The sequence below is a fragment of the Arvicanthis niloticus genome, chromosome 1, assembly GCF_011762505.2.
Source record: "Arvicanthis niloticus isolate mArvNil1 chromosome 1, mArvNil1.pat.X, whole genome shotgun sequence".
NCBI classification, from domain to species: domain Eukaryota; kingdom Metazoa; phylum Chordata; class Mammalia; order Rodentia; family Muridae; genus Arvicanthis; species Arvicanthis niloticus.
The window spans coordinates 132330800-132346590 of record NC_047658.1 but is presented as its reverse complement, the minus strand read 5'-3'; the positions used below and the strand labels follow the sequence as shown (position 1 = coordinate 132346590).

Below are 15791 nucleotides of genomic sequence, written 5' to 3'. Positions count from 1 at the left end.
TAGAAAGTATAAGGCAAAGAGCAGTCACATCATCAAGAGGGTATCAAGATGTGGAGCCACAGAAGCTGTGAGTCCTATAGTCAGGGCAGACATATTTTTTGTTTGTCCCAAATCCATCTTTTTAAGGAGTGAGGAGACACAGAAATCCATAGTTTGGTGGCTTTGGAATCTTTTTACAACCTGGTTTAATCTCCACATATTAGAAAGTTTCTAACATGGCTGAGCTGGGCTCTTTGTATCACTCATATAGTTCAGAAGCCCCAGAATTTTGCTAGAAGCTTATACTTAGGAAAAGAGACACAGAGAAGAAAATAGTACCTCTGAAGGAGGTAAATGAAAGAATGGTGGGCTAGAACTCAGGATAGGTGGTCTACCCATTTCCTGTTGGTAAACTAAGAAAGAGTAGGAACCTTCCAGGTTTTGCTACCTAGCTGTGTGTACCAGGTGCCAGGTGTGTCTCATGCCAAGCCAGGCTTAGGGGAAAGGTGGTATAGAAAAATTGTTGACTATGGGCAACTATGTGTGGGGTAACCTCAGACTCCATGTGTTAAAGCAGAGATTGTGGCTCATTCTGCTTTGCTTATGTGTAGTTATCAGCTTTGAGTGTTCAGTTGAGTTTCAAGGGCTTGAGGGGCAAAGAACGTTAGATGTTTCCCTTATATGGTGATTGTTTCTTCTTTTGAGAAGTGATTTACTTAGATAAATACCAGAGAATGAGGAAGACCGTGATGGTGCTTATTAAACTCTAAGGGACTGCAATGTTCTGGGAAATCCAGACAACAGTCATAATAGCTTTGATGCCTGGCTAGTTATGATGACTAGGAATGTGACAATAAATAAACCAGCACATTATTTATTGAGTCATAAAACAGAAATTCTAAGGTAGAATCTTGTCTTGCTCATGAATATTTCTAACATGGGCCACACACCTCTGATTCTTGGGGGATTTTATTTATATATTTGTTTAATTTATATTCAAAGACTAGTTGGCATGAGAAATTCTTCTGGTGCAGTAAGATCTTACAAGGATTCCAACCTGATAAAAATACATTGTGCTTGCCAGCTAGCAGGGAGATTCCTCTAAGTCAGAGATGTGCTCTTCATAATTTGTGGGATGTCGATCTAGGTTCCTACCAGTGTTTTGAAGAAAAGGTGTAACAATAAGTATATTTATAATACACTTCATGTTTTCTGGCCAAGAGCTTGTAATGCTAATTGCTCTTTTCATAACAATACCATATTAGAGAATACTATGCAATGGAGATTTGATTTCTTGCAAGACATTGAACTATACTTCAAATTTCTGTCTAACAGGATCACAGAGATTGAGAAGAAGGGAGTAAGGAGCAGGTACAGCAAAAGGCAAATATCTCCTGCAGTTCCAGAAAATAGCAAGTCAGAGGGAGGGGGGTTTGAAATAATTTAATCTCTAGGTGACAGTTTTTCTGTCAGGGACAAAATCATAAAACCATTTCAGTATCACTGATACTGGAATTAAAGTTGTAGTTGAGGAAAGTCTCCCAGTGTTCTTTTTCTGGGTAGCCCCAGAATCAGTTTTCCACTTAGAGGTTGCATCCTTTGAAAATGTGGTACTAGGGGTGGTGGCTGGAGGCGGGGCTCTCAGGCTAGAGAGGGGAGGGAGGCTTCAGGAGTCATTTGTGTATGAAAGTGAACACTAGGCCAGATGCTTGGACATGGTCTCAGCTTTAGACTCAACATGGTCTTCCTCATCTGTAAATGTTCTCATGCATCGTACTTTTGCCTTGAACTCTCTCCTGTCTTATCCATCTTCCTGCCGCTTTCTGCTTGCCTTGATGTGTGTGTGTGTGTGTGTGTGTGTGTGTGTGTGTAATTTTATTTTAATCTTACTATGGAGCTAAACTGGCCTTGAATTCATATTTAATTCTCTTGCCTGAGTCTCCTAAGTATTGGAAATTCAAGTACACACTACTAGGCCTAGCTCTTACATGGGTCTTTCCCCTACCAGAGCAGTTATCCCTAATGGGACTCCCATGTCTGAACAACTTTGCTGACAGTGTTTTAAAGACTTTCCTGTTATCTTGTTTCCAAAGCTGGGGAAGAAATACCTGGTGTAGGAGAAAGAAGAGGATTTGGTGTCATTCCATGTCCCCCATTTTGGCAAGTGTTCTGATGTTTATTGACCATCTTTAAAACTCTCAAGTTGATAAAAAGTTGTAGCAAATATCTGAGTTCCCATTTTTCAGCTCATTCTGAACATTCTCTATGAGGCAGAAAGCTCTGAGGTGAAGTCCTACTGAAGCCATGTGGGCTCAGCTGCCTCTCCTCCAGCTCCGTTTGCAAATACCCATCCCTGCCATGGTGTGCCAGTTGGAACTGAAGACAAATACGTGATGTTTGGAGAAACAATTTCTTTATATTAGTGACTAAGGGGGGAAAAACCAAACCAACCAATGAACAATTTTTTTTTTAAAAAAAGCTCTGATGCCTGGCATTGTGCCAGCTCTGTGGTATGCATCATCATATTTCAAACTCCAAAATAAACAAGCCAAGAATAATTTCAATCTTTTTTTTCTTCTGATTACCACCCTAACCCTACTATTCAATTTGAATAGTTTGTGGCTAGGAAGACTTTTTTGAATGGAACAATTGTGACATTTCTTTCAAGTTCTCCAGAGATTTTTATAGTGTGCTCAGTTCCCCTTTCTCCCTCTTTTCGTCCCCCTCCCTCTCCCATTGCTTCCTCATGCCAGGCTGCTTACATAGCTCCAGAAACAGCAGAGAATGAGAAAGCTAAGGTCTGTGCTTCTTAGACTCACATCCTGAAGGGTGGGCAAAGGCAGACGAGAAGTCAAGAAGACAAGACTGGGGGAGCCATAAGACAATACAAAAGAAAATGTGCAGTGGTGACAGGCAAGGAGAGAAAGGCAAGCTACCCAGGTGGGTGGATGGGTGCTCAAGAATGGCACTTTCAGGAGAGACTGAAAGAACAGGACAAGCCAGCTCTGAGTGTATCAGGCACAAAGAAGCCTAAGACAGACGTGAAGGAGAGGACTGTCAGCAAGGACAAGGTGGCGGGAGCAGGTCAGGTGTCAGCATGAGAACTAAGGGGTAAAGCAGATTCATGAGATCCCATTTATCAACTCTTGATCTTAGAGCCTGAGCCATTGGATTTCTGTTTCAGAAATCTGACTCCCCCACCCCCTCCATCTCGTGCCAATGAGTTCAAGGCTCTTTCCCACTTTCTCTTCTTTTCGATTCAGTGTATCTGGTTTTATGTTGAGGTCCTTGATCCACTTAGACATGAGCTTTGTGCAAGGTAACAAATATGGGCCTATTTTCATTTTTCTACATACAGACTGCCTGTTAGATCAGCACCATGTATTGAAGATGCTTTCTTTTTTCCATTGTATATTTTTTGCTTCTTTGTCAAAGATCAAGTGTCCATAAGTGTGTGGTTTTATTTATGTGCCTTCAATTCTGTCCCATTGATCAATCTGTCTGTCTCTGTACCAATACCATCATAAATAGTATCTTAAATATATTGGTCAATCGTTAAATCTTTAACTTGCTCAACTACTACTTAACAAATAAACGGCCCGGCAGTGGTGGTACACGTATTTAATCCCAGCACTTGAGTTCGAGGCCAGCCTGGTCTACAGAGTGAGTTCCAGGACAGCCAGGGCTATAAAGAGAAACCCTGTTTCGAAAAACAAACAAACAAACAAACAAACAACCAAATAAACGAACAAACATAAAGCTTAGAATAGCTTCAAACACAATCCAACTCTGTCTGTCTTTGTCTCTCTGTCTCTCTCTCTCTCTCTCTCTTTCTCTCTCTCTCTCCACACACACACACACACACACACACACACACACACACACACACCTGATACACTCACATTCACAGAAACCAAACTATGAATAAAGCTAGAACATCAGACTTAACTAAGCTTTTTGTCAGAACCTTCTGTGACATTTCTTTACCCAGCATGTGGGTTCCTGTTTCAGGCTAGACTCTAAAGAGCCACAGCTTGTCTCTAAGAAAGCCTACAGATTCTTTTAGTTTATTATCTTCGGTGGATAGGAAAGAGATATTCTCTCACTTTATGGCATCAATTTTACAGGTGTCTTATTAGCTTTTTTTCAACAGCTACTTAAACTTGAAACTAAACCTCATTAAATACTTACTGAGTCCTAGGGGGGAAAAAGACGTGAAGCAGAGCAAAGGCAGTTCAGATCAAGCTAAGCAGGGCAGGGTTGGACCTCATAGTGTGTGGTAGACTGTGTTTGGGGTTTTATGTCTTTTTTTTTTTTCTCAACATGATAGGAGTTTGGGGAGGGGCTTATATGAAAGGAGCAACATAATTTGAGTTTTATAAGGCTGCCATGGGGAGACTGCATTGGAGAGGCTTTGAGAAGAAAACAAGACCTATTAAATGTGCTTTTCTGTATCTCCTGGAGCCAGATCCATGAGGGGCCCACCCAGTTGCCCATCCTCTGATTGGGTTTTGTTTTTTTTGTGTCCTGCTCTCCCCCACCAGGTTTGACTACGAGGGGCTGGAGCCCAAGGCGACATATTACATCATGAGGGACCTGGAGGCCCTGGTTACAGACAAGTCCTTCATCGGCCAGCAGTTTGCTGTGGGGAGCCACATTTACAGTATTGCAAAGACCGACAGCTTTGAATATGTGGACCCCGTGGATGGCACTGTGACCAAGAAACAGGTATTTTCAGGGGAGTCACTGAAACAGGTGGATCAGGCAAAGCTGGTGGACAAAGTGTGTAGAGCCAGAGAAGCCTTTAGGGGTGTTCTTCTCCATGCTCTTCACTTTGAACAGCAGAGCTCTCTATCCAGGAAGAAGAAGCCCTCAATAAAGGTTACCTCATTACAGGCGGAGGATGAATTAAAACCTGGACCACTTTGTCCCCTATTTCTTATACCTGGTAACTGATGCTAAGCTCTCAAGTAGGAGGAATAGGCCCAGCGTTTCCTCCTTTAATGGTAGCAACCTACAGGTGCTTTCATGTGGTGGATATTCTTGGTGATAAATTCAGAGAAGTGCCTAGAGCAAAATCTCTGTCATTAAGATTTCCCAGTGTAGGGATGCTTCATTTTCTATTACCCTATGTCATCAAGGAACCGTGAGGGCTTAGATAAGTTCAATGTGCCTGGCAGGGAAGGAATAGCTGGAAAGTTTGCCCAGAAACCTCAAGCGGAAGATGCACGGATGAATGCTAATCCCAGGCAAGTAGCAAAGCCAACTGCAGCCTCCATTATGGTCTTGTCTTTGTGGATCGTGTGAGAAAAGTTGATGTCTCTACAATGAGTTTTTCTCTCCGTCTTGTGTGTTTATTGGTTATGACAAGTCGTGACCCCTCTGGGAGCACATCACAGGCATTAACATTGACAGAGTAATACAACCTGAATAATGTTGAGAGTGATTTCAGTTCTCAAACCCCCAGGGTCTCATCTTTTTATACATTCTTTGTAAGTGCAGACAGTATCACGGGCAGACGCTGCAGGTGATTGTCACTAGATGAAATGCATTACTGCTATCCTAGTATCCTAGTATGTCCCTCTGCCGTCTTTGCTGTGAAAGCATCTTGCATTGCATGTACTCCAAACCCTGGTGCATCCATTTTTTTTATTCTCTTGGTATACTACCTCCAGTTGGCTTAGTTTTATAGTTATTTTTCTAACATCTCCATCAAAATATCAGTCCTTTGGGATGGAGAGATGGCTCAGCAGTTGAGAGCACTTGCTAAGGGGACCAGGTTTCAGTCACTGGCACCCACACAGAAGCTCACAACCTTCTGAAGCTTTGGTCCCAGTGGTTCTGATGCCTTCTTTTGGCCTCTGTGGGTACCATACATACACATGATACACCGACTTACATGTAGGCAGAACACTCATGCATAAAAAATGAAAACAGGCGGTCCTTCATTCTACTGGTTCTTAATTGTCCACTAAGAAAGACAAATACAGTCAAGAAAACAGGATTTAGAAGTCAGGACTGAATGGAATTATAGGGAAGTGTTTTGATTTCTTAGGCCCATACTTCTCCATCCACAGAACACTCATTGCACACAACTGTTTCAGACATGGAATGAAATAAGGTAGAAAAATGTGTGAATTTTCCTTCCTATGACCGACAGAAGTGCTAGTTTTCCTCTCAATAGGGAACACCCCGTGTACTTATGCCATGTTTCATATCACTGAAGATGGTTCTTGCCGACTGGCCTTGCTCTGTAATAACAGCAGTGATTCAGCCCTTGAGATGGGAGACTGGTACTCACATGGCATCCTTGAGTCCTTATGCCTTGAATAGTATTTTACAGATTGTTTTTTCACTTTCTCTCTGGGCCAGCCTTCCCCATGCCCAAGGCTCACTTTGTTTTTTTGTTGCAGTAAGAGTCAAGAAACTTGAAATATATGCTTTCCAAAGTACACATCTGGGTCTATGGCTATAACATCTTGAAGCCACCCACCCCAGCTTCCCCATCTTGTCTAAAGTATCCTTGTGAGGTTTCTGTTCTCTGAAGAAAGGTTAGAACTATCTTTGGCGGGGTCAGGTCTAGAGACAACTACATTAATGTGTCTAGTTATAGGAAGCTTTTCTGTGGAGATAATTTATTTGCTGTTTGACCCAGCATCTCTCTACCTTATTTCTGTCCTGGGGTATTCAAATGTCTTCTTCTTAGATGCTCCTTAACCAGTTCCACCAGGGTACTTCCTCAGCTAGATCTCAAATCCTGATGTGGTTTTATTTACCTTCCCCGTCCATAACCACAGATACTATATTTCATTTGAACTCTGGAATGTGTGAATATTTTTTCTTCCTACACATGTTCCACCTGAGGTCTAACGTAGCTATAAATAGATCAGTGTTGCCAGGACCTGGTCTTGGGAATTTTCTTGTAAAGAGGAAAAAAAAAAAAAAAAAAAAAAAAAAAAAAAAAAAAAAAACCAAACCTGTCTTCTTTCACATTTCAGGGCCCTGTGAGTGACATCTTCATTTAAGGGTGACTCTGAGTCCCACTGGGGTATTTCAGTAGGCCTGAGTTTGGTTTAGTGTGGGTGATGAGGGACCGGTTAACACTGAGCTACACATGTGTCGTCAGTTAATCAAGGTGACTTTTTTGACGGTTTGTTCTGTTGGGTGCTGTCTTGGTGGAACTCAGCACAGCAGGACTGTGAAACCCTATAGGTTATCAGCAACTCAAAGATAGTTGAATCTGGGGGACACTTCAGGTTATACAGTACAAAATCAGCACACTTTCTGAGTAATAGACACCACAATGAGATAGTTGGCTTTAAATGAACTAGAATGGTTTCAAAATAGTCATAAAGTTCTTTGGTGTAATCACTAAGTAGGTATTTATTGATTGTATACAAAATATATAATTTGGGTTTTTTGTAATAGTACAGTTTTCTAAATATAAATATATAATGGCCTTATGGTCATGTAGCCCACACACTATATAATTTGCTTATTTAAAGTGCAACTGTCATTGGTTTTTTGTATTGACAAAGGAATGCAGTCACCACCACCTCAGTAAATCTTAGGACATTTTCTTGGCCTATAATGAGACCTTGGTCATTTTAGCTGTCACCTCCCTTCCAACATTCCTCCAGCATCCAGGTCCTAGCAACCAATGACCTACTTCCGACTCTATGGATTTGCCTATTCTGGACATTGCTTCTAAATGGAATCCCAGGTGCTCAAGTCACATGGAATCTCAACACGTGACTTGCCTGTCAGCTTTCACTTGTTATCTATTCACCTGGCCTTCTATATTATTCAATGTATCAATACTTCATTCTTTTTATTTCTGAGTAATGCTCCATTGCATGGATGGCCATGTTTTCTTTTCCAGTTTTCAGTTGCTGGGTTCCACTTATCAGTGCAGTTTCTATTTTCAACTGTGATAAACATGGTGTGGATGTTCACAGGCAGTTGTGCAGACATGGGTTGTAGCACTCTTGGTACACAACTAGAACTGGAATCATTAGGCCAAGGCTTAAAGGAACTTAAGGCTTCAAACCCGGTTCTACCACTTTACATTCTTGCCAGCAGTATATGAGGGTCCAGCTAACTTTGTTACTGTATCTTCTTTAAATAGTGTTGCTTTAAAACAGATACTATACTGTAGACTCTTTAGAATTAAGATAGAAGCAGAGCCAGGAATAATCAATCAAAATCAATCTCTCTCTCTCTCTCTCTCTCTCTCTCTCTCTCTCTCTCTCTCTCTCGTTTTTCTCCCTCTCTGTGTCTCTCTCTGTCTTTCTCTCTGTCTCTCTCTCTGTCTTTCTTTCTCTCTCTGTTGTCTCTCTCTTTCCCCCACACCGCCCCCCCTCCCCCCCCATCCTGCCACTTGAGAAGCTGGGAACCATGAGATCATGATTCCTAGGTCAAACTGGGCCATTTAATGAGACCCTGCCCCACCAATAAATAAAAAAGACAGGAAAAAGAAAATAAATTTTATCTCCATAAGGAAAAACAACAGTATTCAAAGCACACAGAAAACACAGCTCTGTAACTCTGCATGTGCTATAGGAGGCCACTCATTGTCCTCTCCCAGCGTCTTATTCCTTCCTCTTTGGAAACTTGTGGTCCTCCTCGGCATTCTGCTCCTCTTCAGCTATTGGATGCAGCCTACTGTGATCCATTTTGACATCCACTTCCTCTTTTCTACTGTATTGTTTGAAATCGGATGGCCCCAGGTGTAAAGGCTGGATTTGTCACTGTCCAGATGTTTGACTGTAGGGTATATTCTTGACCTATTCTGAACCTCAACTTGAGAGGCCGTGTTGATGAGATCTGCATGTGGAGGATGGAGGATGTCTGAGGAAACAATTCTCTAAAGTCCTGGGAACCGTGACTGGAAGCTAATCCACACTGGAGAAATGCTAGTTCCTTCCCTTTAACCAGAATCCTTAACTTGAGCATCAGCATGGGGGAAGGGCACATCATTTCCTCCTTCCGTTTTTCTGTCCCCATCATCCCCAAAGGAGTGTGCATCTGCACACCTACATGCACATACTCCAATAGGTACATTGTTTGAAACTAATAGATGGTGTGTACTAGCACTAGAAAATGTTGTGCTGAATCTGTATTTTTATACAAAATCTTTGCCATTCACTTGGTGCAGAAACCGTCTGGAAGCACATCACTATAGTAACCTATGCCTCACATAGGCTACTACAATGGGAAGTCTATGGGCAACTTTGAAGTATGTGGTCAGGGAATCCTTCTGGTTGCTGTGATAAAATACCCCGACAGAAATAACTTAGGGGAGAAGGGATTTGTTTGGCTCACAGTTTCAAGTTCTAGCATATCATATCAGAGATAGCAGAGAAGTCACAGCCGTGAAAGCTTGAGAGAGCTGGCCACACCTCATCAATATCAGGAGGTAACGGCAAAGAATGCATGTGTACCAGTGCTCTGCTTGCCTTCTCTGCTCTTACACACTGCAGAATCCCCCGTCCAGCAAATGACATCACCCACATGGGTGGCTCTTCCCATCTCAATGTATGTAATTAAGATAATGTCCACAGACATGTCCGTAGACCTGTTAATCTAGACAATCCCTCACTGACACTGTCTTCCTAGGTGATCCTAGGTTGCATGAAGCTGGTAATTAACTCTCATGGCATACAAGGTTAAGTGTTTCATTGTGGTATTTTCAGGCAAATATAGATTTTTCTTCTTACTCATCTTCAGCTTCTACCCCACTAACCCCCCTTGCTCTCCCCTTTCATTCCCAGTCTTTCCTTCCGTGTTCCTGTCACATACATTCCGTTACTCTCTCTTGTTCCCTCCTCCCCGTAGACCTCTTCTTCCCCTCTCATAGACCCCTTTCTAACCACCACCCACAAATTTAAATCTAGACTTCACATATGAAAGGAGACATGGGAAATTTGTTTACATCTGGCTTGTTTCACTTAACATAATGATCTCCAGCTCCATCCATTTTCCTACAGACGTAATAATCTAATTTTTCTTTATAGTTGAATGAAACTTCAATGTATACATACACCACATTTTCTCTATCCATTCATCTATTAATGGACACCTAGGCTGGTTTCACTTCTGGCCTGACATGTAGTAAAGCAATAAATATAGATGTAACTATTTCTCTGGGTTATGATGACTTAGAATCCTTTTGGTATATACCTAGGATTGCTAAACTTACCAAATGGTGGTTATCATTTTAGATTTTATTTCCATAGTGGATATTCCAGTTTACACCCTTACCAGCAATGAATAAGGCATCCTCTTTCTCCACATTCTCACCAAAATCAATAAATAATTTTTTTCAAATAGAGTTTTACACTATATCCTAGGCTGGCCTGGAAATCACTAAATATCCTAGGCTGGCCTCAAACTTGCCAACTGCCTATCTTTTTGCCCTTCTCTTTTTTTTTAAGCATTTTTTTTTTGTGAGAATTTCACACTTGAGGACTGTATTTACATCATTTCTCTATTCTCTCCCCTCTGCAACTCTTCCCATGTTTTCTCCACTCCCTCCCGAACTTACGTCTTCTTCCTCTTTAATTATTATTGTTATATGTATGTGTGTGTAAAATAGTAAACATGATGAGTCCATATAGTTTTGTTCATATTTATGTTATTTGGGGCTGGGTACTTGGAAATGGGTAACCTATCTGTGGGGCTGGTCCCTGGAGAAGACAGATTCTTCTTTTGGCAGCCATTAACTATCTGTAGCTCTTCATCCAAAGGTGGGATCTTCTAAGATTTTCCCCATCTATCTTGGGATGTTGGCTGGTATTGTCATTGCACAGGTCTAGTCTAGGTGACCACATTATTAAGATTTCATGGGTACAACTCCTTGTGACATACAGAAGACACATGTTGATCCTACAACTCTCACAGTCTTTCCACCCCCTCTTGTGGGTATAAGAATAAATAATTAAATGCAGTTGAGAATTATACTAGTTTAGGGAAGTAGCACTTGTAGGTTTTCCCCTAAGGTCCATAAATTCAGTTAGGTGATCTTTTACCTTCTTGATGAATTATCTTATTTGTTCTCCTTATGATATTCATCTGAAAAAAAATAGGAATAATAAATGGCTACCATGTGTAGTCACTAGGAAAATCAGATACTACCTGTAAATTCCTGGCACAAAAAGAACACTAGTAAGTGATTAACTTAACATACCCAAACAACCCTGAGAGCACCAGGGATGTAACAGAGGTTGAACATTTTACTACCTTGACCCCCAAAACTATAACAAATGAAACAAAAAGAACAGAGCTGAGCCTTGATGAGTCACATGTAATAAGAAAAGCAAAGAGAAAATAGACTTGCTGGGGTGTCATGTGAAGATCTGAAAGGGCCCGGGTTTCTGAGTCATCTCTTAGTGATTCAACTCACATTACCCTCTCCTCCATCATCCCCCCTCCCCTCCCCACCAACACATACATTCCGATTCAGAAAGGGAAAGGTTCTTTAAGGCAATTTAGTCTCCCTTTTGTCCTTAATTTGAGGTCAGAGTCAGGAAACAGATAACTGGAAAAAAGCCATTCTGCATGCCAGCCAAATTGACCCTAAAATCCTGTTGTGGTGATAAGTCCCTGGCCTGCTCCATGGCCTTGAAAATGTTCAGGGAAATCTGTCCTACCTGAGACCCTGCGAGAGTCATGCCAGAAGCAAGAAGGAAGCCCTGAGGCACTCCACCCCAACTTGAATTCCCAGGGACTCCTTTGTCCTGATTATGGCTAACTTTCATGGGATTTACCACTGCTGCTTTTAAGCTTCTGGCTGAATCAAAGACCTCCTGCATTTAGAAACAGCAATTTAATAAGGCTTGGTACCACTGCCATTATTCCATATTCTTTTGGGGAAATCTATCACTGTGTATTCTCCGGTATAGTTGAGTTACATGAGTGACCAACGCTGCTTTCTTCAAATTTGAGTGGGAAAAATAAGCCAATAGTTAGTTACAATGTGAGTAGGGGAGCAGTTGGACCAAATTCTGACAAGTCTAAGATGTCCCCAATGTATGCCTTGCAGCAAGATATGGGGAAGTTTTGCAAGCCCTGGGGTCTGAATCCTGCTTCAAGGCTGAATTTGTTGTGCACATATCCAGGGATCCATTGGTGCTAGCTCTGTCCCTTTTACCACCAACATCCCAAGAACATTAGTGCCAAGATAGTCTCATATCATTTCCTTGTCCTTTCTATTTATAGCCTCGGTCCTGTATTTTCAGTGCCCACAGCTATGAGACTCTTCCCATATTAACAGTAGGAAAATTTCAGTCTTGGTCCTGTGAACGAAGGGCAGTTGGGAAAGGTGGTCAGACACTGAGAGCCACAGTTATGACTGAATTTATAATTACTGTAGAACTTATCAAACATTATTTTGAGAACTTAGTTGGGCATATATATTGGAGGAACTAATGTGGGGCAGGAATCTAGAAAGCTCTTCAGAGAGAGATGACATTTAAGCCTTACCCAGAAGAGTAAGCAGGAGCTGGCCCAGTGAGATCATTGCATCAAACTCTGAGTCTTTCTTCAATAGAATATAATTATATGGCTGGTTAGCTTTCTTGACGAGATTGATTATAGACGATCTCATGTGGTATTATGATACCTGCAATTATAATTTTCTACTTCAACAGTTCTGCAACCCTGTAGTCATGGCAGATGAAAACAACTTGGCTATCTGCTTTGCTAAATATGCCTTTTAGTAGGACATCTTGAAAACTATCGGGAAAATTCTTCCTAGCAGTATTCGGTTTTCCTCAGATTTTCCTATTTGTCCTTTAAGCACTAAACACATAGTCAGTCCTTTATAATTACCTACCTGTTAGTTACTACTATGAAAATAGAGTAATGGTATCATAGTTTCTTGTTAAGTGGGAGGCCCTCCTTCTGCTTCCAGAGAGTTCAGTTGCAATGCATTAACCTCTCCTTGCAAAAGTTGGTAGGTTTAGAGCTATCTTCTAAACTCTAAAGAGCCTCTAAGTGGTCTTCAATCACAGGCACCTCATGATGAAACACTAATGTCTATGTATGGTCATGGTAATTCAAAAGGCAAGGTTGCATATTCTCATAGGAACGAGGGGAAGAAGTACTGCTGTGACAGGGGTGAGGTGTAGGGTGGTATTTCTCAGTCCTTGGTCTCCCAGGCCCAGTACCAGTGTGATGTAGAGTAAACAGGGATGGGCAATAATTCCAATCAAAAATGAGTGCACACAATCTGTTTCACTTACACACATTTTATGGCTAGGATTTAATAAGAAAAATCCAAGTAGCGTCTCATCACTTAAGGTAGTTTTACTAGATTGGTTCGTTGAGAGAGCATTTAAGGGGTCGTTTGGTTTAATTTTCCCCAAATAATTCTTTCATTCTTTCTGTTGGACTCAAAGGGGCTTGTTGATTTAAAAAAAAAAAAAAAAAAAAACAACCTCTTTTGAGTTTCCCATCATGCACTCCATTCCCACTCATCTCCCTGTCCCTTCATATCAGTCCTTTGCCCTTGAAATCTCTCCCTCAAAATAAAACACACACACCACCAACAACAACAACAAAGCAAGAAAACATCTCATTGTAGAAGCTGTAATATGTCAGTGTGTCCCATAGTATACCCCTCTGTCCACACATCTTCATTTGCTAATGTTTGTAGCTGGTCTTTGCTACTTTGTGGGTTCTTCTCTTCCCTACCCTTTATACCCCCAAGTGCACTCCCTATCACTAGATAGGAGAGAAAGAAGACGAGAGAGAGAGAGAGAGAGAGAGAGAGAGAGAGAGAGAGAGAGAGAGAGAGAGACATACACACAGAGAGAGAGACAGAGACACAGAAACAGACAGACAGAGACAGAGAGACAGAGACAGAGAGAATGAGATCTGTGACTCTAATTTCTTTCTACCTATTTCTTCATTGACCACAACTACTAATAAACCACAACCAATGGCCACCAACCACCAACTCTGACTCTTGGGACTCTAGCATTTATTTGCCCTTTGAAAAGTAACCAGAATTCCAAATGTCTCACAATCACAGAAACTATCTGCAGCTGGCAAAACCACAGCTCTGCTAGAGCATGAGGCAAATCATAGTCAGCTGCTGTGGAGCAGCCCCATAGCCCACACCTGGGATTAAAACAAAAACATGTTCTTATAATGCTTCTGTGTTTTTAAAAGAAACAAAAATTCCAGAATTCTCACTACAAATGTTTGTTGCAGTGAGTCACTGGTGTGGTTTGAGATCCCTGGCTTCTGTGACACTATCAATATTGGATCCTTTTTGAGATTACTCCCAGTTATCCTGTTGTTACCATGGAGATCCCACAGCTTTCAAACAGCAGGACCTTTTCAAGTGTCCCAATTATTTGCAGATGATATAGATTTTAGGGTGAGCTAGAGCCCCAGATCTGAGCCTAGGTGGTAGCTGAACAGGTCAGCCTGCTGGCTCTCCCTTTTCCTCACCACAGGGTGAGCTCTCCAGCACTGCTCTGGCTAGGCCACCCAGTGCTGCCATCAGTAAGAGGCTGGATCAGCTCTCTTGCTCTCGTGCCCTTAGGGCCAGCTCACCTGCACCTACACCTTCAGAGCCAGTTCCACTGTGCTGTCCAGTCAAGGTGGGGGCTTACTCTCCCAAGTGCTGCAGCCTGTGAAGGGCTGGGCTACTCTCCCATCCTTGGTGCTGGTTCACCCATGCCTGTGCCATAAGGACCAGTTCCACTGAATTGCTCAGACAAGGTGCAGGGCCCATTCTCCTGAGTACTACAGCTAGTGAGGGGGTAGAGCTAACTCTCCCACTCTCATGACCCCAGATTCAGCCCTCCTGGCTACCGGAGGTGGCAAGGTGTGGGGGTGGGTGGATGGGTGGAATTAGAATGGTCCCCATAGGCTCATACATTTGAATGCTTGGTCTGTAGTTGGTGAAACTGTTTGTGAAGGACTAGAAGGTGTGACCTTGTTGGAGGTGTGTCGTTGGGGATGAGCTCAGAGGTTTCATAAGCCCACATTATTATTATATAAGCCTGTTACTGAACTTTCTCTCTCTCTCTCTCTCTCTCTCTCTCTCTCTCTCTCTCTCCCTCTCCCTCTCCCTCTCCCTCTCCCTCTCCCTCTCCCTCTCCCTCTCCCTCTCCCTCTCCCTCTCCCTCTCCCTCCCCCTCTCCCTCCCCCTCCCCCTCCCCCTCCCCCTCCCCCTCCTCCTCCTCCTCCTCCTCCTCTTCTTCTTCTTCTTCTTCTTCTTCTTCTTCTTCTTCTTCTTCTTCTTCTTCTTCTCTCTCTCTCTCTCTCTCTCTCTCTCTCTCTCTCTCTCTCTCCTCTCATGCTTGTGGATCAGACATAAGCACTCAGGTATCTCCAGTGCCATGCCTTTTTGCCTGCTGCCAGGATTCTGGCCATGATGATCATGGACTCTAGGGACCCTTGAGTCCCCAACCTAACTAAATGCTTTCTTTAGTAAGCTGCCTTAGTCACTGTGTTTTGTCACAGTAGAAAAGTAACTAAGTAGAAAAGTAGTTACCATAGAAAAGTAACTAAGGCAAAGCCTAAATGAGGCCATGTCTCTGGGTGTAGATGTATAGTCAGTGCACTGTACAAAGGCACCCAGCCTAACAGGCAAGCTGAAGCGGAAGTCCAAAGCTAGCCAAGAGGGGAGGTGCCTTTGTATCCCTTTCCCACCCAGGTGGGTCCCAGCTTGTAATTCATATAAATGCCCTGTATGGACTAGCTGCTGCCTTACTCACTTAAGTTTAAACTCATGTTTCCAATTAATTCTAGGACTTAAAGAAAGAAAAATAGGCAATTCCATGTAGTGCTTTTTT

General features: G+C 42.3%; 1 protein-coding gene across 1 annotated transcript in view; it reads left to right on the top strand.

Annotated features, from left to right (window-relative positions):
• The window catches only part of Pgm5 (phosphoglucomutase 5), a 178447-nt gene that overhangs the window by 127792 nt on the left and 34864 nt on the right, over positions 1-15791 (top strand). Inside the window, exon 9 of the mRNA XM_034489577.2 lies at positions 4524-4707. Coding sequence (XP_034345468.1) covers positions 4524-4707 — 184 coding nt within the window. The remainder of the gene's footprint in view (positions 1-4523; positions 4708-15791) is intronic.